This window comes from Rhinolophus ferrumequinum, chromosome 12 (assembly GCF_004115265.2).
Source record: "Rhinolophus ferrumequinum isolate MPI-CBG mRhiFer1 chromosome 12, mRhiFer1_v1.p, whole genome shotgun sequence".
NCBI lineage: Eukaryota > Metazoa > Chordata > Mammalia > Chiroptera > Rhinolophidae > Rhinolophus > Rhinolophus ferrumequinum.
In genome coordinates this window covers 78,888,242-78,915,498 of record NC_046295.1, presented here as the reverse complement: position 1 = coordinate 78,915,498, position 27,257 = coordinate 78,888,242, and the positions used below count along the sequence as shown (strand labels likewise).

Below are 27,257 nucleotides of genomic sequence, written 5' to 3'. Positions count from 1 at the left end.
TAAGTGGAGTGAATGAAAGGGGGGAAAAAAAATCACAAAAATGATGAGTGGACAGTGGGATTATAGGTGACACATCCTATACTTTGATAAAATTTTTAAATTTTCTACAAAGTACATGCATTATGGGATTCACCTCACTTGAATTCAATGTGAACTGGGACCTGAGCGAAAAGAAAGCCGGTCATCCATATGTCCCAGGGCAGAGGAACCAGAAAGCCGTGCAAAGGCCCTGCGGTTCCAACAGATTTGTCACATTTACGGACTAGAAAGACGGCCAGTGTGGCTGTGTGGGGATGCGCCAGATCTCAGTTTGGCGCCTGGCTTTTAGTTGACGTGAAATAAGAACCTACTGGAGGGTTTTAAGCAGAGGAGCAATATGATCTCATTTGCATTCCTGAAAGATTATTCAGGTTTCTGTGTGAAAAAAAAAGTTGTAAAGCAAAACGACTGAAAACAGGAGTTATCAGGAGGGAGACTATTGCATAAATCCAGACAAAGTGATGGATTTGACGAGATGATTCCTGTAAAGTGCTTAGCACAATGCTTGACATACTGTATGCACCCAGACTGCTCATTTTTTCTTTGTAAATACTCCGTTTGAAAGTCACTATAAACATATATAATCACTACGAGCAATAAAGTACACAAAATAAAACATTACCATGCTCTACATGCAGTGGCATAGAAAAATGTTTACAATATATTATTAAGGGTTTTTTTTCAAGCAAATGAACAAAAACAGCATATCTAATATGAACCCTTCTGTGTAAGAGGGGTGTGGCTATGAGCAGAAAAATAAATCTGAAAGGTTTCCACAAAATAAACAGCAATTATCTCTAAGAAGTGGAATTGTGGGAGGTTTATACTTTCTCTGTTATCCCTTTCTACACTTCTGAATTTCGCTTTTTCGTAATGAGCATTTATTTCTTTTATAGAGAAATGTAAAATCATTTTTTCATTTGTGGAAAAAATTTTAACTTTTACATATACTAGAAAAAAAGAAAGAAATTTGAAGAAATGGCTGGATTGTCCACTAAATAAAGATTTAAATGATTTCAGAGGAAAAATAATGTTAACTGGTGAGTCTCCTGATCGTATCGCAGCAGTGCAATGGCAATGAGTGCGAGGGAGAGTGTGAAAGCCGCTGCTCTCAAGGCTTGACCATGGTCAATGGCTTTTTATTCGAGAACGCCTAACAATAAATTTTAAAAGGGGTGGAGTTGCTTAAAACAGGGTATTTCAGCATTCCTAGACTTTGTTCTTCTAGTCCTAATAATGCTTCAAAAGAAAGACCTTTCCTTCACAAAGAAAAGAGACAGGGCTGTGACAGGCTTCGGGACTGGCAGGTTGGAGAAAGGACAGATGCCACTTTCCCAACCAGAAGTCAATTATCAGCTTTGAAATATATGCCAAAGACCATGAATGGTCCCAAAAAGGGGAAACAAATAAATTTAGCCCCTCCAAAATTTCTAAGAGAAATTTCTTCTTTAAAAAGTAGAGAAGCCATATAATAAGGGTTTATTATCCCAACATTTGAGCAGAAAAGTCATTTCCTAATATTCTCAGGTCTTTTTACAAGGATCAGTTATGCAGCCACTTGGAAAAGATCAGAATATTTCCTGCTTTCCAGAACCCCTGACATTTGTCAGATGTGGAAGGGCCTATGTTAAGAGAACAGACAGAAATGCAGGAACAAAGATCTCTTGTTACCGGATGGTAGCTTCCATTACAAACCCGAGAGAACAGGACTCGTAGCTGACAACAGCGGTCCAGTTCTTACAGTGTACGGCCCCACACTAAAGGACTGGCTTTACGGAGGGGGAGCCCAAACACAGCTACTGTTACGGTGAAAGGACATCCCAGCAGCACCCGGACCTGCTGGCAAGACAACGCAAAGTTAACCCCGATCGCTCCGTGACCCCCACGTAAGATGACCGCATTTCAGCAGGTTAAATGGTGGAGGCTACACAGCTGCAACATGGCCGGGGGCACACCTTCTTGGGCTCCAATGCCAGCTCTCCCACAATTCAGGTGGCTGAGAAGAGTGGCTGAGAATGCTGGGCCTGGGGGGCCATGGGAGGACTAAGCAAGAGACTGTATGCAGGCCCCTGGGAGAATCCCAGACACAGCGCGCGCTCCGCAATGACTGCAGCACAAGGCAACGGTCGCACGGTGCCCCCTGGCCTCCACGGGAGAACCTTCCAAGGGCATCTTATCGGCCTCCCTCTGATAAACAAGGTAACACTCTCTTAGTTAACCTCCCACGCCCAATGAAACAGTTGTGATTTGGACTGAAATAACGAGCTAGATCTCGTTAGGATAGCTAGTAAAGACAGAACTGCATCCCAGGTCTGTCTGACTCCTGGGCGCAAACTCTTAGCCGCTCTGCACAGGGAGAGGGAGGGAGCTTGTCAAGCCCCCAGCAGGGCGCAGCTCAGAGCAGGCCCTCGACGTAGGGAGCGAATCACCTAAGTAAGGCCAGCAACATCCCTTCAATCCCTAACCATGTTAGTCCACTTGTCCAACTAAGGGAACGGATGTGAAACTCCTGGGGGAGAAGAGACAGTGCTTGGGGGTGTCTTGGAGGGGCCAGAGCTTCTTAATGTTCTCAGAATCTTACTCAAGCTCCCGTCGTTTTTTGTACAAAATTTAGATTCCCAACAGGAAAGCAGGGCCTGTCCACTTCCCCCCATCTGGCGTTCTCCGCCCGGATCAGTGAGCCCTTCCCAAGTGGGGTGATCTCAGAGCCTGTCTTAGAACAACTTGTTCTCACCGAGTTCTGACAATGTACATTCAGGCCAGCCTCAGTTTCTTCATTTATAAAGCAAGCTTCTAACAGGGCTCCAAACTGCCTTCTCACAGGGTCAGAAGAGAATTCTGCAGAATAAAATGGCCCGAGTCTCCCTTTCCATCCACTGTTCAGGGCTGCCCCCTCCCCGGGGTACAACTGTGTTGAAAGGACAATAGGTGGCACCAAGGGAGCCCGGCTGTGCCCAGGCTGAGGGCCAGGAAGACTCAGAATGCCCAAATTCCATAATCACAAGCGCAAGGCAAGGCGCTGCTTTTATTTCCTCCTGAAACACTCGCAGACACACGCATCTCTAAACCTTCTTACAGTCAAGCCAAAGCGGATGCAAATCCGTTATCACGCAGCAGAGCGCAGCCAGCCAGTGCTGACGCTGCAAAGGGCAGCAGCAGGCTGGCACCGTGTGCACAAAAGTTTCTTTTAGACATCCGAAGACATCTGGCAAGTAGCAACAATAGAAACAGTCCTTTCCCCTCAACTCCCACAGGCCCTACCTTCTGGTTTTTGGCAAGTCACTATCGGGTTGCCTCAGACACTGTCGAGATAATCCCAAAGGTGAAGAGAAAATGTTAGAGTGAACTGTTATTTCCATGGCTTAGAAGAGAAAAACTTCCATTTATAGCATTGCTAAAAAACAGCTGATAAAGGCACCACCCGTGTTGCGTTTGAAGACGTAAAACGTTTTACAAGTCGTGAAGAATTAAGTGACTCACTGAACTAACTAATTTGAAATTGGAAGACTGCTGCAATCAATAGTGTGTGGAGAATCTGGGGTGCATGTCTATCTTTCATTTGACCAAATAATTAATTAAAACACCCATGCAATGCAGAAAGCCCGAGAAGCAGCTAACTCCAGGAGGCAAACTGAATGGGAAAACATTCGCGCTAACTCAGTTTGGCAAAAGTCAAGGAGAAAGGGACGTGAGAGAACACAACACCTCCCCGATTCGGCGGCTTTGCTCAGTCAGTGTGACTTTGGAAGCGGCTGCGGCAGGAAACAGCGCACATTTGTTGATCTTGGCATCGAGAAACCCGCCTTCTCCGTTAGAAAAGTCGCTGCCCCTTTGCTCAGAGATGTGCTTCCCGTGAAATACGAAATGGCTCACATACGGGACAGCTACGGTTCTCACAAGCCATTGTTTTACGAATGAGAAATGCAATCAACGCTTTTCTGTGTTCTGACAAAAACTTATCCGCGACACTGAAGAGTGTCCATCCGGCACAAGGAAGCTCCTGAGAGGCTCAGGTCCTGGCGAGCGTCGTCGTCCTCCTCGGTCACCACCTTCACAGCCTGAGCAGATGTCTACGGATTGGAGGTCACAGCCCGGATCCTTGGAGACCAGGGAGAGCAGCATTCGAGCAGAGGCCCCTCACACGGAGCACACCACCATGAGTCACAAGCCCCCCAAACCCAGGAAAAGGAGCGTCAGGGCCTGTGGCAAAGTCTCAAGAAAACAGAGCTTTGCTTTGTCCAACATGGGAAAAGCAAGAATGGATCCAAAGGGTCTCCTAATTCACACACTGTTATTATAGCCAACACGTTACAGGAAAGCCATGTGAAGGGGTGTCTTGCTGCACGCACAGGAAATAAGCCCCACCAGGCAGTTATTCTATCGTTACGGCTGATTCGCTCCAAAGACCTAGACGTCCAAGTCATGGGGAGAACCATGAATGACACGCAAGTAAGTGATGAGTGAGTGACACACAGATACACACCACTGGGGCGGGGGAAGCTGCTAACCCAACGCCGGTACGGAAGCATGTCGGAACCAAAAGCATCACCTTCTTCTGTGTCAACTACAAGAACCACCCGATTTCCGTGAATGTCTCTCCCATTTCTGGTCACCAGACTTAAGTTCATGGAACCATCTTTCTCTCTTCCCCCCCTCTGCCCACGTGACCAGCCCAGTCGATCCCACATCCAAGATGGCTCTTGGTGTCATCTCCCTTTCTTCAAGTTCTCCCCTTACCTCCTCCTTAGGTATCCTCCCTTCCACTCCCAATCTAAACTCAGATTACAGATTAATTTTGCTAAATCATAGCTCTGTGCTTTTAACGAATTCCTTCAGTGCGTATTCACTGAACATCTACTACGTGCCAAGAACTGTTCTAAGTCCTGGGGATACTTTCATAGCACAAACATCCACTGGGAACTATCTATAGGTCACAAGCCCACCAAATATCTCCAAAATCTTTGGCTTGGCCTCGAGGTCATCTCTAAAATAGCCCAAACATGTCCTTCTCGCCATAACCCACGTACACCCCTGAATATCCCAGCCGAAGTATTCCTAAGGTATCTCCTCTCTCTGACCAGGTAATAATTACTAACATCTAGTGCATGTACTTACTCCCTAGTTCATTCAGTCCAACGAGTCCTGAGAGTGTTAGGAGTGTCCCACGGTTTGAATGCCATCCTTATATCCTGCCCTCTTGCAAATGCCCAGTGACAGACTAACCACTGCCTTCCGACACCCGTCCTATGCTGGACTGTCCTAGTCTGGACGCCCTTTGCACGCTGAGCTCCAACAGGCCTTACTTTGGGCCTTCCACACACTGCTACTAACGCTGCCTCCCACGGCAGTGCAGAGTGAGACCAATTCCCTTGTACATGACAGTTCTTTAAATGTTTTCAGACAGCTAACACGTCTTCCCTTAGTCTCCTCTTCTCCAAGCTAAAAACACGCCCAGGGTGCTTAGCCATTCGTTACTCACTCATTCAGTTCTTATTTACTGAACATCTGCGATGTAATAGGCACACACCCTCTCTGCGCTGAAGACATTTAAGAGGGAGGAACAGAGAGGCAAGTACAAAAGTGTGACAAACACCACACTGAGTGGTAAACACAGGATGCAACAGGAGCAGAAGAAGTGATATCCTCTTAAGTTTAATTAGATATCACATATAGGAGGTACCAGGTGGTATTATTATTATTATTTTATTTATTTATTTTTAAGGAGGGCGCAGCTCACAGTGGCCCATGTGGAGATCGAACCTGCAACCTTGGCGCTATCAGCACCACGCTCTAACCAACTGAGATAACTGGCCACCCACCAGGTAGTAATTCTTAACAGAGGCAGCAGGACACCATAATTTTCATGTTGGCCACCTTCTTCGGAAGAATGAATGAGTGAATGAATGAATGAATGAATGAATGCAACTACTAGTTATTGGTTATTCATTCTGGGCTAGCCAATATACCAGGCATTCACTATACATGCACTCCATACTTCACCCTCATAACAACCCTATGAGATAGTTACTAACACCCCCACTTTAAAGATGAGAAAACTAAGACTTAAGAGAAGTGAAATAACATGTCCAAGGTCTCATACCAAGTAAGGAGCAGAGACAGGATTCAAACCGACATCTGCCTGACGTCAGAATCTGGGTGCTTCATGGCGGAACTATCTGGTCAGCGGTGGTTACCCTCTGGAGGGTCATCGTCCTCTCTGAGAATCTAATGGAAGCACAGGCTCCTTTCGAAGAAAAATGTTCTTGTGTAAATTCACAAAAGTATACATAAAATTCCAGGGGTCAAAGACTCCCTAAATTCTACGCATGCATTTACTGCCGGGGTAAGAATGCGAGGGGAATACGGGGGGCTGATGCCCGGTATCCGTTCCACCCTCCTCCCAGCGTCCTCTTGATACTGCAGAGGCTGGAAAGGAGCCACCGACGCTTCGCCGCCTTCCTTGCGTGAGGGTTTGAGATTCAGGTTTCATCCATGAGATACAGTCACAGAGATGTGGAAAGCAGGTGTGAGGCAGCGCACACGTCTGCTGCTTCTGCCGTTGCGGGGGCAAGCCCAGCTGTGGAAGTGTCTGGTTTTCCGGGGCAGAATGAAGGGTCCTGGGCTCAGGCATTAGCTTCATGGGTGGACATCTTGTTTGCTCTGCTACCAAGTAAGGAGCAGAGACAGGATTCACACCGAGGTCTGCCTGACGTCAGAACCTGGGTGCTTCGTGGCGGAACTATCTGGTCAGTGGTGGTTCCCCTCTGGAGGGTCATCGTCCTCTCTGAGAAGGAACATAATGTTCTTGATTGTGGCGGTGGGTCTAGAGCTGGCCCCCTCTGAGTGACCGAGAGGCTGCAGCTTCCTCTGTGGGCCAGGTCTGTGGGGTGGCCTTGGGAATCATTCACGAAGCTCACCCTAGAACCTGCTTTTTCAGCCCTCCCAATGACTCTGTTAACTATACAGTACTCTCTAATAAATCCCTTCCCATAAAAATGAGCTACAGTGGGTTCTTTTTTCTGTAACTGAACACTGACGAGCTGAAAATCCGTTCTAGATGTTTAAAAATAAGGACTTAAACTGAATTACAAATCCTAAGACATAAGGTCCTAGTCTCCACCTTCTGCTTTATTTTTTTTTAAAGTCCATGATCCACAATCAAGCCACAACTGAAGACAATGAACAAATTTGGGGGAGACCTGGCTGCTCACGTGTTGGGGGCCTGAGGAGCAGCTGCCCACGGCGTGTACCAGCGCAGAGTACACAGCGCAGAGCCACACTCCAGGTGTGGTCTTTGGTGGGCACTGCTGGCGCTCACCAACAGCTGGGGGTCCTTCCCTCTCCGGAGCACACAAAGACGGCACTGCCTAGGCCTCCTGCAGGGAGGTGAGACCTTGTCGACCTTGTACCTTGTACTGGACGGGGATGTAACAGGAAGTGGCCACGGGTCCCTTCCTGGCTGGAGAACTTAAGACTCAGTCAGTGCCCAATGCTCGCTGCTTGCTTGCCCCCCCTTGGTGTCTAGGAGGCTACACGTTCCAGTTGTGCAGCCAAAAGATGCCGGGGCCTCCATCAGTCTGGGCCCCTAAGAAGTTATGTGGGGCAGAGCACCCCGCAACCACATCCACAAAAAATAAACTTCCTGGGTAAATGGCTGCGAGTTGGGGGCTGTTTATTACCACAGCAAAGCCCAGCCCAGCCTGCCCAATCCATCGCCCTGGAGAAACTGCCACACGTGTGCACAGGAGACGCAGGAAGGGTCAGTCACTGCAGCACTGCTTGTAATCGTGGAAAAGGCGGGAACTACCTCACCAGCCATAAATGGGAGAATGGATAATCTATGGTTTAATCACAGAACAGAACACTATACAGCACTTAAAATGAGAACCTGGACCTACACGCATCAACACAGCTAAATCCTAAAGACAACGTTGACTAAAACAAGTCTCAAAGGACGCGTACAGGATGATACCATGTATGTATTCTTAAATATCATATGATTGTGTTTTGCATGTTTCTAAACATTTGCAACAAAAGACAAACCCTCTCCCCTAACTATCAACACTTTGCCTCCACAAATCATCCTAATCCCACCAAAAAAGTAGCTTAACAGAAAAAAGAACACGTTAGGGACAGGATTTTTCCCTCCTTAACTTATCCCCACTATTCAATTGTCAAAACTTAGAAGAAGTTGAAAAGTCAATAATGAAAAAGCCTTTACCAGCCAACCTCTAAGGATATAATTTTACTTGGCAAAATTTTAAGTGAGAAAAACCTCTTCAACCATTAGCACTCGAATAGAGATCTTATATCTCAAATTGTGAAGACAAATGAAGAATTTCATGAAATAATAATAGTCCTGTACATTCATAAAGCGTTTTATAGTTTCCCAACCTGTTTCACAGACCTCAGTTCATCTCAGTCTCCCACCACCCTGGGAGGGAGCAAAGAAAGAATATATCTATCATCATCCCCATTTGACAGATGGGGAAACTGAGGCTCAGTTTTATCCTATCAGCTAAGTGCCTTCTCCAAGGTCACATGGTTTTATGGATCAGGACAAGAGCTAGAAGCAAATACGATATTTTGCCGTGTATAATGTCCTCCTAAGTATAACGGGCACCCACGTTTTTGACCGAAATTTTCAGGGGGAAAAAATCTTTTGTTTTAATTTTTTAATTCAAGTTTTTATTTGTTTACATGTAGTTAGTTGTTTTTTGTATTATAAAGGAACTTTAGGATTTATTTTTTTAACATATTATGGTACAAGAAATTTTATGTAACAAATAATTACAAAACACAAGAACAGACACAAGGCACAAGAAATTTTATGTACCAGTAACACATTTACGATACTTACGCATCATAGAAGGCCAACCAAGTTCGTCTTAAGTTCAACAAAACCGATGATCGTATTCCATGGTATTACTTTGTATACGGATATCGTTATTGATTTCTAGAGTTACACTTTTAACCCGTAAGCATAAATAAAAGAAATGACACTTATATAGATACAGAATTAGTACTACCCATGTATAATGCACATCCTTATTTTTCCCTTACAAATTTGGGCCAAAAAGTGTGCATTATACATGGCAAAATATGGTATTTATAAACAGTGGATATTTGATCAAGTTGCCATACTCTAAAGCCCATACTGCTAACAGCAACCAAGCAGACCAAAAATGTAAATACCTATAATCTTTGGACGGAGTAGATTCTGGTAGGTTAGCAAGGAAATACCATGTAATCCCATTTTCTGAGCCATGAGCATTTTACATAATGGCTCTTCAGTTTCACAGACTGACACCTGGGACTATAATATTTATCTTAAAGCTAAAATGTCATATTAAAAGCAGCACAATTAGAATAACACAACACTATAAAGACATGTCATTTATTCTGTATCAGTTCATTTATTCAACTCTGCTATTCCGTTTTGTACAGAGATCTTTAATTCTCAGATAATCATTCATCCCATCATCATTCATGTAATTACCCCTCCTGATTCCACAAGAATTCAAACAACAGACGACACTGTGTTGGACTTAACCAAACACCAAAAAACCATTTTTGTTGCACAATTTATTACTATAAATCACTGATTCAAGAGCAAATAAATGGTTAGTGCTTAAAATCTCGTCTCGATGATGGTTAAAAGTCCCTAAAAGTGATCTACAGCCTCATCAAACCAACGTGAGCTGCAGCCTGATAGCAGCGAAAAGACACACCCGTCTCGCGCTTGGGGTCATGGTCAAGGTGGAGCTTGTTAAAGACCTCCCATTTAAAAAGATAATTTGGAAGAGAGTCCGCACAATATAGATATTGTATTACTCATTATAAAGGTACAGAGCAGTGACCTCTTAAATTAGAATCAAGCATATCATAACTCAGACAAAACTTTACAAAGAAATCTGAAAGATAAAATGGAATGTACTGTTCTCCTATACTGTATAACAATGCTGTTTGGCACTATTCTGCTATGATCCAGTTCATTCTTTTCTTCCTGAGACTTCATAAAAAAGGGAAATTAAAAGGCATAAAGTTTTCACATGAAAAGATGCTCAAACTCACTAACCATCAGGGAAATGCAAATTAAAATCATGATGAAGTACCCACTAGAATAGCTAAAATAAAAAAAAACTGACAATACTAAGTTCTGGCAAGGGTGCTAGGAGTTCTGCCATGTGAGGGTACGGGTAGGGACGGAAAAGGACAGTCACTCTACAGAACAGAACAGTTGGGCAATTTTTTATAAAATGAAATGTACACTTATCGTATGACCCAGTAAGAAACATGCCTAGGTTTTTACCCACGTGTGGAAGGCTGGAAAAAGGCCCCCCAAGAGATCTACGCAACCTGCCCCTGGAACCTGGTAATGCCACCTTACGTGGCAGAAAGGGGTCTCACTAAGTTAAGGATCTTGAGGTAAGATTATTCTGGTAGGCCCTAAATGTAATGATAAGTGTCCTTATAAGAGGAGCCTGAGGGGGAGATTTGACTACAAAACAGGAGGAAGAGAGTAACGATGGAAGCGAGAGGTTGGAGAGATTCGAGGAAGTGGGTCACAGGCAAAAGTACGCTGATGGCCTCCAGAAGCTGGAGACACAAGGAGTAGCTCTTCCCTAGAGTCTTTGGGGAGCAAGGTCCTGCTGCCACCATGACTTCAGCCCGGTGATATAATTTCAGATTTCTAGCTTCCAGAACAGGGAGGAATAGATTTCCATTGTTCTAAGCCACCCAGTTTGTGGTAATCTGTTACAGTAGCCATAGGAAACTAACATGCTTAGTGAATTGAAATTTATGTTCACACAAGACTATATGCAAAGGTTTATAACAACTCTATCATCATCAATAACTGGAAACATCCCAATGTCCTTCAATAGACAAATGAATAAACAACTTAAAACAATATCCATACAACTGAATACTACTCAGCAACACAAAGGAACAAACTTGTCAGATGCAGCACCTGGATGGACCTCAAAGATGTGATGCTCACTGAAAAAAGCCAGTCTTAAAAAGTTAAATACTAGATGGTTCCATTTAGTGACATTCTCAAAAAGACAAAATGTAACGATGAGAGCAGATCATGACTGCCAGGGGACAGGGGTACAAAGGGTGTGACTGCAAAGGGATAATAGCATGAGGAAGGTTATTGGGATTCTGGAACGATTTTGTATCCTGTTGTGGTCGGTGGTGGTTCCACAAATCTAAGTTTTATTTACAGTTTATTCTGTATCTTTTCCTACTAAATCAGCACTAGCACAGTAACAAAAGAGAATGAAATAATAAAATAAATAAAAGAAATTATTTTGAACTGAAAAAATTCTCCAAAGACATTTGGGTCAGCCCAGTTTCACTACATAATTAAACACGAAGGTAAGAACTATGAGTCAAAAAATGCTCCTACATGGAAAGTGCCTCAAAGAAATGTGCCTGTTCTCTTCATCCTATGGCTAGTGAAGACGCTGGTGAAAAGTACCTCAGCTAAATGACCTATGAGAAGAGACTGAAAGCAAGGGCCTGGAAAACCAATCTCCAAACAACCGGCACAGCATAATAAATTCCTTTAAATTGACAGATTCCCAGAAAGTCATGAGGAGAATTATCCGTCACAACCCAATAAAGAAAAAAAAGAAGAAAAAAAAAAAGGACCTACTCCGGTAGCCCAGTAAATGCCTTAGGCTTGTCCATACAGTGAATTCTTCTGACCAGGGAAAATGAAAAGTTTGCTTTCCTGTGTAATTCTAGGTTGGGGTGATGGCCACACACCCTTACAAACCTCAGAGCTTACCTCTTGCAAACTAACCACACTGTATCACACAGCAAACTGTGCTTCACGAATCCATTTCCCATACAAAATCATAAAAAAAACCTATGCAGACTTTGAGAAGAGCCGAAAAAATGAAGTGTGCTAACCAAGAAGCAGTAGATTTAAAGATGAGATAACTTTGTCCTGAAGAAACAGTCAATCACAGGAGGGAAAGAAGAGCAGCTGTCTGGCCAAAGGACGCTGCCTCCCACAGCAAGAATGGCCCGAAGGCCCAGACAGCAAGCGAGAGAATCCTCAGGGAAACTCCTCAGAAGTGCTGATCTCCTGTGGCCGGGATGGAAAGGTCTCTACAGCTCACATCCTCCAATAGGAAATACCTTTCCATGAAAGGGTTTACAGCTCAAACAGGAATTTTCTCAAGAATTTTCTTGAAGATGGTGCGGCCGGATGGCTCAGTTGGTTAGAGTGCAAGCTCTCAACAAGGTTGCCGGTTCAATCCCCGCAAGGGATGGTGGGCTGGGCCCCTGCCCACTAGATTGAAAATAGCGACTGGACTTGGAGCTGAGCTGCGCCCTCCACAACTAGATTGAAGGACAACAACTTGACTTGGAGCTGATGGGCCCTGGAGAAACATACTGTTCCCCAATATTCCCCAATTAAAAAAAAAAAATTCTTGAAGAGTTGTACTGCAGTGTCATCATATGTTCAGATGTAACCCATGGGTTTTACAGATAATCCTTAATTACCAACATGTACAACCCTGTGGCAGGCAAACTGCTCCCACAACAGTGTTCCTCCTCAAGTTTATTCCTTAACCTTCCTCTGCTTTCGTCCTTTTTGCCCTGCTCCTCATCACTGACAGGTATACTATTCTAGAAGTATATACAAGAGCAGCAACACTTACTATTTGTTAGGGGCAAACCAAGCGGCAGGCACTGTTAGACAATTTTTAATTCATTATCTCATTTAATTCTCTCCTTATACAATCAGTTGTACAATGAAAGTAAGTACTATGATTCCCATCTTGCAAATCAGAAATCAGAGACTCAGAAAGATGAGAAAGACTTACTGTGCTGCCAGCACCAAACACAGCGTGCAGCACAGAGGACGTGTTCAAGGAAACCTACTGAGTCAATGCCGCCATCACACTGCCGGGAGTGGTAAGCTGGGATCTGAAGTCAGAGAAAACCAGGCTTGTAACGTCACCCCTACCTCCCTGCTTGATTAGGAGGCAGACACAGAAGCAGGAAATTGTCAAGGGACAAAAGAACTCCTATTCATTCTACAGTGTGTACTTTCGTTTCTGGAAGGCTTGGTTTAATATACTACCACACTGCCAAGCCTTACTTTTCCAGGTCCACTTTCTTTATCTCGTCTTCAGTTTGCTGAGAATACATTCTACTCTTTTAAAAACAGAACTTTAACTACAATCAAACAAGTAGGAAGTTAATAATCAGACAATTCTGGAGTTCCGTAAGATCAAAAATACCCCATTTCAACACTGACAAACATTTTCCCATATGCATTTCAGAGAACAAGAGTTGAGGTCTGTTATCAAAAGAATTCAGGCTGAAATCTGGGGAAAAAACTTCGGAATGAGAAACCTAAATGTGAAAGTCATTTTCCCCTCATTCTGGGAGTGAAATGGAAAATTTCCTACCAGAAGTCATATATGTCAGATGGGAAGAGAGGAGAAATAAGGAGGGATAGAGGGCTTATTATTTATTTGTTTGATTTTTATTTTCCTTCTACAGGAAATTTATATATATATATATATATATATACACACACACACACACACACATATACACGATTTGCTTGCTCAAAAATTTTGTAGGGCTAAGGATTCAAAAATAGAGACTGTTTCTCTACATAATGGGAACTACCAGAGTGTTTTAAGCTACAGAACCCAAACTTAGATTGCATTTTAGAATGAAGGCTCTGGCATTATTTGGTAACTTTTAAAAATAATATATCAAGGGCTCTGCATAGAGCCCGGCACTGAGAAAGCACTCAAATAGCAGCTATAACAGGCAGGGAATGTGTGACAATACCTGGTGTCTAAAATGGGTTATTTACATGCAACCCATCACCTGTGAAATTAGGTCACTGCCTCCAGTTTTCATAATGCACTTAGAAGATATGGGAGTCCTTTTGTTGACATGGGCCTTGCCTTCCAGCCAGGAGAGAAACAGTTTCCAATCCAGTCATCCATCCGTGTGTCAGGAGCGCACACTGCACTGGGCTTAATGACTGCAAAGCCACGTGTGTCCCATCAGCGGACATCCTCTAAAGGACACCCACCACAGCTGGTGCACGTAAGGTAAGGAGGAAACTGTACGAGTGCTCTTCACACATGAATCCTTTCAGTTCAGCCAAAACCAGGGACAACCAGTCAACGTATATAAATGACACTGTAACCTTAGGGGGCCGAGGAATGAGCCTTGTACCCCAATGAAGGACGAGCACTGTGGGACAAATGGCCGGGTTCCTCCCTCTTGACGACTGGTCTGGAAAGGGCACAGGGTTCCCCACCAGAGAAGGTCTGGGCCAGGCGTGACACAACCCCACGGCACTGGGGCTACGCAGGAGCAAGTAGCTGTGGCACCAGCAATTCCAACGAACCCACCAGCCTTCCCCGAGGCCCTCATCCTTTCACTACATTTTTCTTTTTCTATCCTGGCTTATTATTTTATTATGCACTTCATAACCAGTCCTTCCCCTGATCCCTGTACTTTTCTTACCTCACTCCTGTTTTTCTCCATACTGGGTTGTAAATGCCTGAGGACAGGTGTGGTCTTGCCCCTCTCCTGTTGTAACCCACAGGTCTCGGCCAAAACAGACACTCCAGCGGGGTAACTGGTATTCCCGCTCTCCCCCGTCCCCCTCGCATCCGCCGTGGCTTCTGTGGGTGCTGGGCAGCCCCACAACAAGCTCTCTGGGCAGAGCAGCCAACTGCTGAGCTTGGGAGATCTGTTCCTCGCACAGAGAAGTGGTCCTTTCCAGCCTGGCAATTCAAGGACATCCCAAGGGCAAGGACGGGGCTCTTCAGACTGTGTGTTTGTGGCCATTAGTTACGCAATTCACTATGAATTTACTGATGACTCTTCCACAAGCCAATTCAAATAAACAATTCAATTAAAGGGTCTAAGTTACCAATCCTGGACGCATCAACGTCATGAGTACACATTCTTACACAGCAATCAGGTAGACTTGCACAGAAAGAAAGTCACACTAGGGTTTCATCAACTTATAAAACCCATCCCGTAATCCTGACTTCATAATTTGGAAACATTGTAACCCAAATGCACCCTGAAAATTGCTCTTAGGACACCCCCATTTTCTTTATGTATCACCTTGACGAGGAGAGGATTAATTTTAAGTTGAACAGGAATTAAAGTAGCACTGATCATGTTGCTTGAACCTCAAATTAATTTCTGAATCAAATCTTCCTTGATTAAATAATTCATAGAAATGTATGTTGTTTTCATAAAAAACAATGTAGTTATTTTAAAAATAATATTCATTGTCTTTCCTGAAGGCTTTCTCCATTATACCCACATTTTAATTAAATGTTTTCTTAAAAAGCCCTCAAAAACATCTGAAAACATTATGCCCTTAGTTCACTGACAAGGGCACGATCATGAATCAGACAATACCAAGGACGGTACGACTCATTAGACGTCACACGTCAGGGCCGAGCCAAAGTCACATAAAGCTGCACAGTGGGCTTGGCTTATTGCTAACAAATCCCATAAGAAATACACTTTTCTGTATATCAAGAGCTCTATTTTCACTGCTACATTTTTGAAAGCCTCCTAAATCATCAAAAAAGACACATTTCTCTAAGAAAGAAACATTTTCCTTACACTGTATCCAGCACACAATAGATTTTGCTTTGAATGGGGGGGGGGCATAATCACTGTCACTACTGCTCACAATACCACGTTCTAACACTTCCACGCGCTCACGTTCATCCACACAAACGGCCTCATCCCAGCAACGACCTCAAACAAACCTTCCAGATACGCTAATAACGATCAACTGTTAGTTCTGTTTTTCCTTATTAAAAATACTTGAAATTGTTGTAGTAAATAACTTTATATTAAAAATAATGGGATAGAGAAAGCACTGAATACAGAAAGCACTAACCAAATGTTACCTGTTATTATCATCAGCCTCGGTGAGGAAAGGCAACTGAAAGACAAACACTTTCATACGACATTTCTTTCCCTCTTAGGCAATGTTCTGAACGCATCTTGAGATAGGAGCGTCTTTGCACTGGGACTTATTTTTTGATTTTCCTCCTAATCAACCATCATTTCTCAAGAATGGACGGTGTTCTGAGGTCAAGGCTACCTGAACAGTCAGGCAAATAGCTGTCAGAAGCGGGCTTCAAGGAAGACACTGGAAGTGAGCTTAGTTTTTCACCAGTCTTTGCTCCTTGGGCAGCAAGAACCAGCACCGGCACTTCCCTGGCTTACAACCTGCCCGTGGCTTCCTGGCAAAGCAGTCTGCAATGTAAAAGCGCCTTAAACCATAGGTCCTGTGGTCTGTAAACACAGCCCGGAGCTTAGCTCGAGGTGCCATGTGCAGGAACAGGCGAGACCTAGGAACAGCAGGAAGGCCCCATCCCCTAGCAGAGGCAGGGGCCAGGCCACACCACCACCTGGGGGTCTCTGAGGCAGTACAAATAGCGTATTACCTCTAACAGGTGATGTTATCACAGGGGAGCTCTAACAATATACCCTGGGGATATAAACAGTATACTGTGGTGGGAGAGGTAAGGATATCTGCATAAAACAGGATTTTGCCAATTTTACAAAATAATCAAGTGTGAAAGTGGCATGAAAACTAAAGAGCAAAACAAATACAACGAACTATAGTATCATTAGTCAATGGAACCTGTCATTTTTCTTCAAAAAATGGAAAGAGGCAAAGACTGATCAGGTTAAAATGTATGAGTATTACTTTTTTAGTGGAAACACTGGTAGCACAAGTAATAGTGACCCCAAATCAAAATGGCTTAAACAATAAGGATAATGTCACCTAATTGGAAGTCCAGAGGTGACAGCAGCCCCACAGTCCCCATCCTCCTGCCCCACCCCTCCCCAGCATTTCATCTCCAGCCTGAGGCCAGCTACCCTCATGGCTTATGCTGGTACCAGAAGCAAAGACTGTCCCACGCTCAACACCAGGCAAGAAAAGGCCTTGATTTCCCTCACACTGGGTCGGTGTAAGATGCCTGTGATTGGCTTAGCCCTGTGATGTTCAGTCCTGGCTGCCTGTCAGAATCACCCGGAGATTTAAAAACAAACTACGAAACAAAACAAGGAGACACTTGCAGACCTTAAGGTCAGAGCACTCTCCCTGTTGGAACAGTCCATCCCCTCTGCCCTAGGTCCCTGCACCCTTGCGATCTTCCTTTTGAATGAAGTTTCCCATTATTACACAGCAAAACAAAAAACCGAGGCTCAGGCATCTCCTCAGACCAGTTAAATCAACCTCTAGGGGTGGAACCTGGACACAAGTCTTTGTAAGCTCCTGAGGAGATTCTAAAGTAGAGCCAGGGCTGCAAACCACCTAATCAGGGCTCCTCTGGAGCCTGGGATGGGGCTGTTCCTTGAGATTCACAGGGCAAAGGGGCCGAGGGTAGCAGATGCTACATGGGCAACCAACCTGGCATTGCACAGTTGCCTATTTAAGTATCTGGCACTCGAAGAACCTGGTGAGATGGTTCCCAGAAAGATAAAGATACCCCTTACGCACATTAAAAACGCTCAACCTCACTCATAAGAGAGCTACTAATTAACACCATACTAAGTTATTATTTATCAGTTTGGTAAAAGTCCCAAATTTTGACAACACATTCTCTTGTTAGGCTTTGTGGATACAGGCACTCTGGTGCACAGCACTAGCGATGGGAGTATAAACTAGTACAAGCCTGACGGAAGGGAGTATGGGAGCAACACCTGCCATTAGAGTATCTGTATTAATACCTAGCTATCTACTACTATTAACCTGCTAATGCACTGACCCGTTAGCCCAGCTCTCTCACTCTCAGGAATCTCTCTCACAGCTACACCTGCACAAGTTGAGATGAGAGACAGAAGGTTATTCTTGCAGCATTGTGTGTAATACCTAAAGACTGGAAATACCCAATGCCCAGAAATAGGGGACGAGCTGAAAAACCAATGATACTTCCAAGATAATGGGATACAATGCAGCCATGAGAAACAGGAAAATATCTATATTCCAATATGGAGAGATCCTGAGGATATACTGAGTGAAAAACAAGAAAAGTACAGAACAGTATATATTGTATGCTATCTTTTATATAATAAATATATATGTGCTTATATTTGCAAAAAGAAAACCAGAAACACTGGAATGATAAAAAAGAAACTAATAAAATTGGCTTCCCAGAGGCAGTAGTGGAATAAAAAGGACAGAGGTGCTGGGATGGAAGCAAGCTTCTCAGAACATTTATAATGCAGTCTTGTAGTTTAAAGCAGAAAATGTATGATCTATTCAAAATGATTAAATTTAACTTAAAAATAAATTTTAAAAGTGGCCACAAGGCTTGCAGGAAAATTTATGCCTTTAAAATTTTTAATTACAAAACTAAATTCATTTAAGAATTGAATTATAAATTATAAAAGCATAAATAAGGTATGCTTGTTAACACATTTACCATCCCCAAATACCCAACCACCAAAGGGTGAGAATAGTCAATAGAATATCAAAAATGTGCTCCACAAAATCGTGAAAAAAATAAAATTTGATGAAATAAATTGTACATCTAAACCCCCTCATTTCAATGTCGTGACGATTTTCAAAAGGCATTCATCTATATTCAAAAGGTAATGTACTCGCTAGAAGAGATACTCAAGCTGTCAAGAAACACTTGATTTCAACCCCAGCTCCACAACGAATTAGCCATGTAATCCTAAAAGCACTACTTTTCCAACAAGAACCACAGCTTTCTCTACTGAAAAACAGGAATGTCTATCCTGTAGACACCACTGATCCCCCCTACACCCCAAAAAAAGGTATATAAAAGGCTTTAAAAATATTTAAATCTATACATCCACCAGAGACATTCTTGGCAATTCAGGATGTTGCAGAATCACCAATAAAACCATGAACATGATATCGCAGACATAGAAAGTACAGTGGTTTATGCTGAATCTATTCAAAACCAGGATAAATCCGGGAGTTGTTTGTTTTGTTTTTAGATTCCACATATAAGCGAAATCACACAGTATTTGTATTTCTCTATTTCACTCAGCATAGTGCCCTCTAGGTCCATCCATGTTGCCACAAACAGCAACATTTCATTATTTTTTATTGCTGAGTAATATTCCTGTGTGTATGTGAGAGTGTGTCTGTGTGTGTGTCTGTGTAAAATATGCAACTTTTTGATTTAGGAAAAAAAATCCAGAGAAACAGGATTTAAAACTTAAAGATGAGTTAAAATCATTCCCATGCAAAATTTGAATTGTACGCACCCAAAAAAGATTCAAATTAATCCTATATAAAAATATAAAGCCTTAATTTCATAAACTACTGAATGTCCCCTTAATATACACGACACATACATGAAGACGTCTCCCTTGGGGACATTACCCGTTCTCCCAGCTGTAACCGCCACCTACATAACCTGGTGCCTCGCAGGCTCAGTCCAGCCCACGTCACTTCCCTGAGTTCCAGCTTCTAGACTCAGCTGCATACTTGACTTACCCACCTAGATGCCTAATGGGAATCTTAAATGCAGCATGCCCCCAAAGAAGCTCTTGCTCTCCCCACCCCGCCCCCCGCACCTCCCCAAACCTGCTCCTCTAGTCTACATTTCAGTAAAAGGCAACTCCATTTTTCCAGTTATTCAGTCCAATAACCTTGAAGTCACTCTGACCTCTCTCACATGCCACATTTCACATCTAATCCAAGTGCAAATCTAGTCAGCTGTGCCTTCAGATGTCACAGAATCTGAGCCCTTCACCACTGCCACCATCCTTCTCATCTAGACCAGCACGACCAGCCCCGAGTGGAATCCCTGCTTCCTCCTTGGCTCTCCTTCACAACACAGAAGCCAAAGAGATTTTATTAAAGCATAAATCAGGTCCTATGAGTCCTCCCTCAAAATTTTCCAAAGGCTCCCCAAACTACGTGAGTAAAGGGCGAAATCCTTGCAATGGCTCTCAAGGCCCCTTCTTCTCCAGTCATTTCCCCTCCATCCCCTTCACTTTACCTCCTTTTGCTCGCTCTGCTCCAGCTACTCTGGACTTATCCTTGAACATGCTAAGCAACCTTTGCACCCTGATTCTCTCCGCCTGAAATGTTTTCACCCCATTATTTCCATCGCTCATTCTCTCACCTCCCTCCTTCAGGTCTTTACTCAAATGCCACCTTCTCAGTGGGGCCTCTCTAGCCACCCCCCCCAACACTTCCTATCCCATGTACTATGTTATTTTTCTCCTCAACACCTACTACCCCCTAAAATACTCTATGTTTTACTTATTTAGCTTATTTATGGTCTGTCTCCTCCCACCAGAATTTAAGTTTTAGGAGGGCAGGAATATGTTTTTGGTCACTAATGTATCACCAACGACTGAAACACTACCAGGTACATAGTGTGTGCTCAACAAGCACTTGTTGAAGAAAGAAAGGAACACTAAGAAAAAGAGGTTTCCTAGCGAATGTTTTCAATCCTGTTTTACCAGTTCTCCTAAATGTGAAATTTCTTAGTCAACCCACTAAAATTTGGAAGGAACATATGGCACATGAAATGACATCAGGGTTTCCTCCTTCGCCCTACCGATGACTAGCCCTCTGACCCTGAGTGATCCAGCCAAAAGCTGCTACGTGCCCACTCCTTTCAGATTCACCACCGCCCCCACCCAACATTACTCCTGGCTTCCAGATTCATGTCTGGTCCAACACTGGAAGTTACAACTGCAAGTTTTTTTTTAATCCAACCTATATGGATATTAACCAACTCTAGAAAGATCAGCCTATGAAAGATCAAGAACAATTTATAACCCAAAGTAAGACCATGTTCATGTTCCCTTATAAAAGAATGTCCAAGGTCCAAAGAAATTGAAGAGTTTGTCTACAGTAAAACAGGACTTAAGCAAATTCGTTCATAAAAAGGTGCTGCAAAGAAGTGACTATTTGATTGGGCTGCCATATATTCCGTTTTTAAATCTTTGTGTTTTTTGTATTACAAAATAACAAATTTGTTGTGAAAGAAATCTGGAATATCACAAATACAAAGTAAAATGTGAAAGTTTTCTCCTATTCCACCTAAATCCCAATTTCCTCGAGATAACAACTACTTCAGTCTAATTCCTTCCACACTTTTTTCTGTGCATGGACAAATAAACAGGTAATTTTTATTTTACAAATAGGAGGCCATACCAAGCAGACTGATCTCCAAACTGCTTTTTTCCACTTACCCACCACCTGGACATCTTTCGGTGTCAGTACCTTATAGTATGCCAACAACAGACATCCTCATGTGCCTTCCGATATACTTTCTATAGCAGCAGTTCTCAAACTTTTTAAATTTCAGGATGTCTTTGACACTCTTAAAAATTACTGAGGTCCCCTATTTAAATGTTCATTTAAAATTAAACATTTTTATTATTACTGGAAAATAATTGTTTTACCCTGTTTTTAGGTCATTGTAGTTATTCCTCTCTGAAGCTACACCAAAACTTGGTAAGTGATAGTTTATTTTTTTTTGGTTTTTTGGTTTTTTGTTTTTAATGGTAGTTTCTTCAAAGTTAGTTGTCATATAGAATCTAAAACTGTATCAATGATCTTTCGTATTGTGTCACATTAAAAGCCATCGGCCCATCTTGCACCTTGAATGGATATTTTACCTGTGTGTGATTCCATATCATGTTGATCATTTAGAAACTATTGACTCACTGAATTAAGTCGATCTTCCAAAGAATACATTTCATTATAAGATATCAAAATACCACATTTGTAAATATTACCACCAATCTCTGCATCATAGTAGCAGATACAAGTTTTCCAAAATTCTAATTTTCACTGGAAAGCTAAAATTTTATCATTGGCAACAGATACTACTAAATGTTTTCTTTGAAAGACTCCTTTATACATCTTTTAGTGTTAATAACAATAATTTGTGGTTTGCAGTTTCGTCATAATTTCAAGTAAAAATGATAATCCATGAGAAAAGCAGCTAGTTCAGCTTGCAACTCACACAACTGTCCCAGTGCTCTTCCTGGAAACGGCCATCACACCTCCGTACACAACAGACATGCTTTATGAGTACTTCCCATTTCATCCCACAGAATATATTAAAAAGACATATACACAAGGGTCAATAGTTAATAAAATTAACAATATTTGCTGCTTCATCAATCACATTCTTAAGTGAAAACCAAATTTTTTAAACTAGTGTTATTATTTTTTACTATGAGTACCTGGCATGAATACAATGGCTACCAATATAGTTATGGACTACAGCCCTGATTCATGCTATGCAACCTGCATTACTTCTACACCTTAGTGCAAAAAGTGCAAATAACATCTTAGTATTGCATTAATGTGCAAACAGTTTTAACCCTGGACCGCCGGAGGGGTATCGGGACATCTAGGAGACTACATGATTCTATACCAGGACAGTTTCCTAGAAGTGAGATTACTGGGTCATTGGGATGCACATTTTAAATTCTGGTATGTTTGGCCAGAGCTCTCCAGAAAGTCTGTACTAATTTTTACTATCTAAGCCTCTGTGAGCACAACTATTAGGTTGGTGCAAAAGTAATCGCGGTTTTTGCAGTTATCTTTAACCTTTTTTTTAAATTTTATTGGGGAAGGGGAACAGGACTTTATTGAGGAACAGTGTGTACTTCCAGCATTTTTTTCCAAGTCAAGTTGTTGTCCTTTCAATCTTAGTTGTGGAGGGCGTAGCTCAGCTCCAAGTCCAGTACCATCCCTTGCGGGAGTCGAACCGGCAACCTTGTGGTTGAGAGGATGCGCTCCAACCAAATGAGCCATCCGGGAGCTCAGGGCAGCTCAGCTCAAGGTGCTGTGTTCAATCTTAGTTGCAGGGGGCGGAGCCCACCATCCCTTGCAGGATTCAAGGAATTGAACTGGCAACCTTGTGGTTGAGAGCCCACTGGCCCATGTGGGAATCGAACTGGCAGCCTTCGGAGTTAGGAGCATGGAGCTCTAACTGCCTGAGCCACCCAGCCGGCCCCTCTTTAACCTTTTAAACCGCAATTACTTTTGCACCAACCTAATAGATAAAAATGTAAATAATTCACTTTATAAATGCTGAATTTGGGAAGCACCAGAACATAACACATTACCGTAACTGCCTGTCTAAAACCAATGCTAAAATACAACTAAAAGTTTTAAAGTTTTAAAATAAAATCCAAGTACCCAGATTATTTACATGAGGTGAATATTTTTCTGTAAGAAAGTCAAACCTCCACTGTCAAATGCCAGTTCACTGAACAGAGACCTTTGTTTATTGTAGTCAACCACTGTTAAGAGGTATTTGTGACTGAATTTCAAAGTATATGCCACTTGCACACATCTTACATTTGCTTATAGGGTGGGCGGGCTCAACCAATATTTTAACATAAAGCACCCAGTCTGAAAAATGTCAGGCTGCAACAATACAAAGGAAACCCTAATTAACTGGTTCACAGCCAGCTGGTATAGACGTTGGTCTAAGTTGGCCGTTAGCTTGAAAACTTCACACAGAATTACTGGAAGTGATAGTATAACACACACTGTCAGAATTCAAGTGCCAACTATGTTCATAAAAATGTCAGACGACCTTTCTTGCCCCAAATGTCATCTAAAACGGGGAGAGAGGAGGAAAGCTCCATCCATGGGGAAAGGAGTATCACTTGCATAAGGTAAAATATCTCCAGGTGGGGTACCCTCATTCATGAGGAATGCTGCCTCCCCACTTGATTTTTCCCACTTAGCTGCAAAGTGAGTGTTTTCAAATCTTTCTTATGATTGAAACGGTCAAGGATATTAGTGTCAACTAGGATCTCTGGCTCTTAAGCTTTAGGAGTTTAAGGACATGATAAAGGTTCTCTGTGCATAAAGTAGTAGAGGATCCATGCGCCTGGGGAAGAGCCCATGTCTCATGTTAGAACAGAATCACGCACTATGGATCCTGGGGAAATCACTTAAGTCCAACCCCTCAGGAAACTGGAGTCGTAAAATGGCTTGTCCAAGGTCAACAGTCAGAAGGGGAATCCGGCAAGAAATAAGCAATTCAAAAAAAATTGAATAAAGCCGTGCAAGTCACCAAGTAACTTTTTCTTCTACAAAGAAACTAAGAGATAACCACAGTAACAGAAGTTTTAAGAAGACCTGGAAGGAACCGACACAAGCGCTGTTGCTCAAGTTCCTTATGCATTCCTAGAGCTGAACACGGAAGGCAGAATGTGACCAGAAAGCTTGAAAAGCACTCACCATGTTCCACAAATACATTGCAGTGTGGACCCCCATGCCTTGCCGATTCCTTCTTCCCTGCTCCTTTGATAAAGTGCAGGGCAGGCAAACTTGGCCTTCTTTGGTCCCCAAGAACTTTTCCAGGCTGTTGCCCCATAAAGTAAGGATAGGCACCCCTTTCCAGAAGAGGGTTCAAGATCTTTCAGAATGATCAGCGAGCTTGGGAGGACAACTGTATATACGTTTATGTGGGATTTCACATTCACTGCATCTCCACAAGTCAGTAACTGAGGTCAATCCCAAAAAACACACCTTCCATAACCGAAGGAAGCAGTTTTTAGGCCGACATATGTAAACAGGAGTTCCGATTAGTTTTGGCAGTTTAGCAATTTGAAGTAATGTAATTGCAAAGCTACCCAAAAGTTTCTTGATTTTACGTGTCTTTTACTGGCTGAATAACAATTTCTTTCCTTTCGAGGAGAAAAACCTAAACAGGAATGTTCACAGGGGGTGCTGTGAAAGGGTCAGTAATACTCAAGTCATTTTGACTCCCCCACATAAAGAAAATGTTGATCGGCTTTGGATGCTTTTCCAGAACTTTTCCTGTGGAAGTCACCCACCCCCTACTTTCTTCATCTTCCGACAAATTCCTCCTGCGAACTAGCTGCCGCTCCTGCTCCTCTTAGCCTGCTCTCCGGAAAAGCACACGGGTCCACCCAGGCTTCAGCGCGAGTTTGCCCTCGACTCGGACGAAAAGGAATGCATGGCCAGCAACTTTTAAGTCCGCTTTTTAAAGGCCTGTGAAACGAGTCCAGACTTTTCCTTTGCATTAAAGTTTTGGCAGGGCTGAGAGCAGGGGGGCCGTAGGTGACATTGGGAGAAGTCAGGGCATTTGAGGTTCCCCGGAGCAACCTGGGGGGAAGGGGAGCCCACTTGACAGCAGGGAGGGGATTTGAATGGGGGGCTCCGAGGCCAAACTTGGGGCCGGGAGTCGGAGAGAGGGGCGGCTCGAAGGTAAGAGGGAGGCTGCCGGGGCGCGGCACGGTCGGCTGACTTTACTCGGGGGCGACGCTCCTTCACGCCTCAGGAAACCGGGTGTCCCAGGTCTGGGGGAAACAGAGACCACCCCCAGGGTCCCAGAGCCGGGGCGGGGCTGTAAGGGACGAAGGGCTCTCGCGGCTCCGAAAGCGGGAGGCGGCGGAGGGGGGAGGAGGAGCCCGGCCGCCTCAGCTGCCCCGAGCCCGGGGGTCTCTGCCCGAGACACCCCTCCCCGGCCCCGGACGTCGCCGCCGCCGCCAGGCAGTCACATCCCTCGAGCTTCGCCGCAGGACCCAGCCTCCCCCCGCAGCTAGGGGCCGTGGACAACGGAGGGGCTCCCTCAGCCGCAAGACCCGGGAACCGGCTCCGGCTCCAGCGCTGCTCAGGGACGAACACCGACCCCCGCGACGCCATGATGGATACGAGCCGCTCCACAACGAGGCCAGGCTCGCCCCTGGTCCCGCCCCCGGCGACGTCCGCAGCGCGCCTCGCGAAGACCGGGACCCTCCTGACACCGCTTTTAGGGACGCAGCCGGGCCTTCCCGCTTTAGTCTGCCTGCCCGCCAGAACCTGGCCCCAGACGACCTTTTAAATGTGGTCTTTCCGAGTGCAAGGTGAGTAGTGAGGCAGCACCCGCCTCCCCTGTACTACCATTGGTCCCCGAGAATCCGGGTCAGGTCTCTCGCCTGAGTCCTATTGGCTGATGAGGGCAGGAGGGCTACAGCTCCCAGCCAACTGCTTTCGGCGTAGCCCACAGGACATGCCGGGAGTTGTGGTCCGGTGGTGCGCGCCACTGTCCGTGAGCACCGAGACGTCTTACCCTCTGCTCCCGGTTCCTGAGCTTCGGTCCCGCCCTCCTGGGAGCCGGTGGACTCTCGCCGGCCTTGCATAGGGTTGGCCAATGTCTCCACTGCGCGGGTAAGACCCGCGAGGAGCCAAAGCAAGGGGAAAACTGCGGATTGGACTTTCTCAGAACCGGAGTTGGATTACTTCCTTGAGCCTCTTTTAAGGGAGAAAATTTAGCTCGCCGCTGGAGACCAAGGTATTTGGTGCCCACTCCCTGACCCCAAATTTCCACCTCTTCCCAAGAAGCATAAACGTTAGAACTAGCGAGAAATAAATGACTGGAAAGCATCCGACATATTGCTAAAGAATTCATTGTTTCTTTGGGGCATCAGGAGCCTCTCTTTAGAGAAACAGCATTTGTTAAAGCACCTCTCGGAGGCTGAGCCAGGCGCAATCATGGATTTTGAACGGAACCTTTACAATTAAACCTCATTTTACAGGTGTACATGTATTTACCTGAAAACATCCTGTGTTGGCCGGGAAAATGTCCATTGTTGTGTAAGGCCTACAGAGCTAGCCAATAACGCGGACACAAACCCACCCCCGTCAGAACCCATCTTCTGCTACTAAAATTCACCTTTTCCCTATTCCTAACTCTCCACGTCTCCCCAGAGCGGTGCACCTACCTGACAAGAATATACGAGTTTCTAAGGGGAATCACTCATCACTCATCACAATGCCTCCTCTACACCACGCAATTGTTTTTCATAAACTGTATTATCTCATTTAATCCTCACTGTAGCCCAATGAGGCATGTAATACCATCCTCCATTAGACAGCTGGGAAAACAGTCAGAAACTCGACCTAACTCAAGGTCACTTACCTAATATGTTAGAAAGTCAGGATTTGAGTCCAGATTGGTGTTGATCCAAAGCCCATGGATTTTCCACCATAACCATTCAGTATCAAATAACAGTCAGCGTAATGTTAGACAACTGATTTTTTCATAAGTTGCTAATGATATTAGGGGGAAACCACAGCCGTATTATAGATCTTGTACATTGTTATCTTGACTTAGGTATTTTGGATTGGAAAATGGTGTGATTTTATGTAGGCTTCAAGAAGAAATAGTCACCTGGAGGGAGTGAACGTGAGCACA

At 44.0% G+C, this 27,257-nt stretch overlaps 1 protein-coding gene across 2 annotated transcripts in view; it reads right to left on the bottom strand.

Annotated features, from left to right (window-relative positions):
- Positions 1 to 25,708, bottom strand: part of ABL1 (ABL proto-oncogene 1, non-receptor tyrosine kinase) — a 118,301-nt gene extending 92,593 nt beyond the window's left edge. For both annotated transcript variants that reach the window (XM_033122466.1, XM_033122467.1), the window contains exon 1: positions 24,296 to 25,708. In XM_033122466.1, coding sequence (XP_032978357.1) covers positions 24,296 to 24,431 — 136 coding nt within the window. In that variant the 5' untranslated portion in view covers positions 24,432 to 25,708. The remainder of the gene's footprint in view (positions 1 to 24,295) is intronic.
- Between the last annotated feature and the right edge of the window lie 1,549 nt (positions 25,709 to 27,257).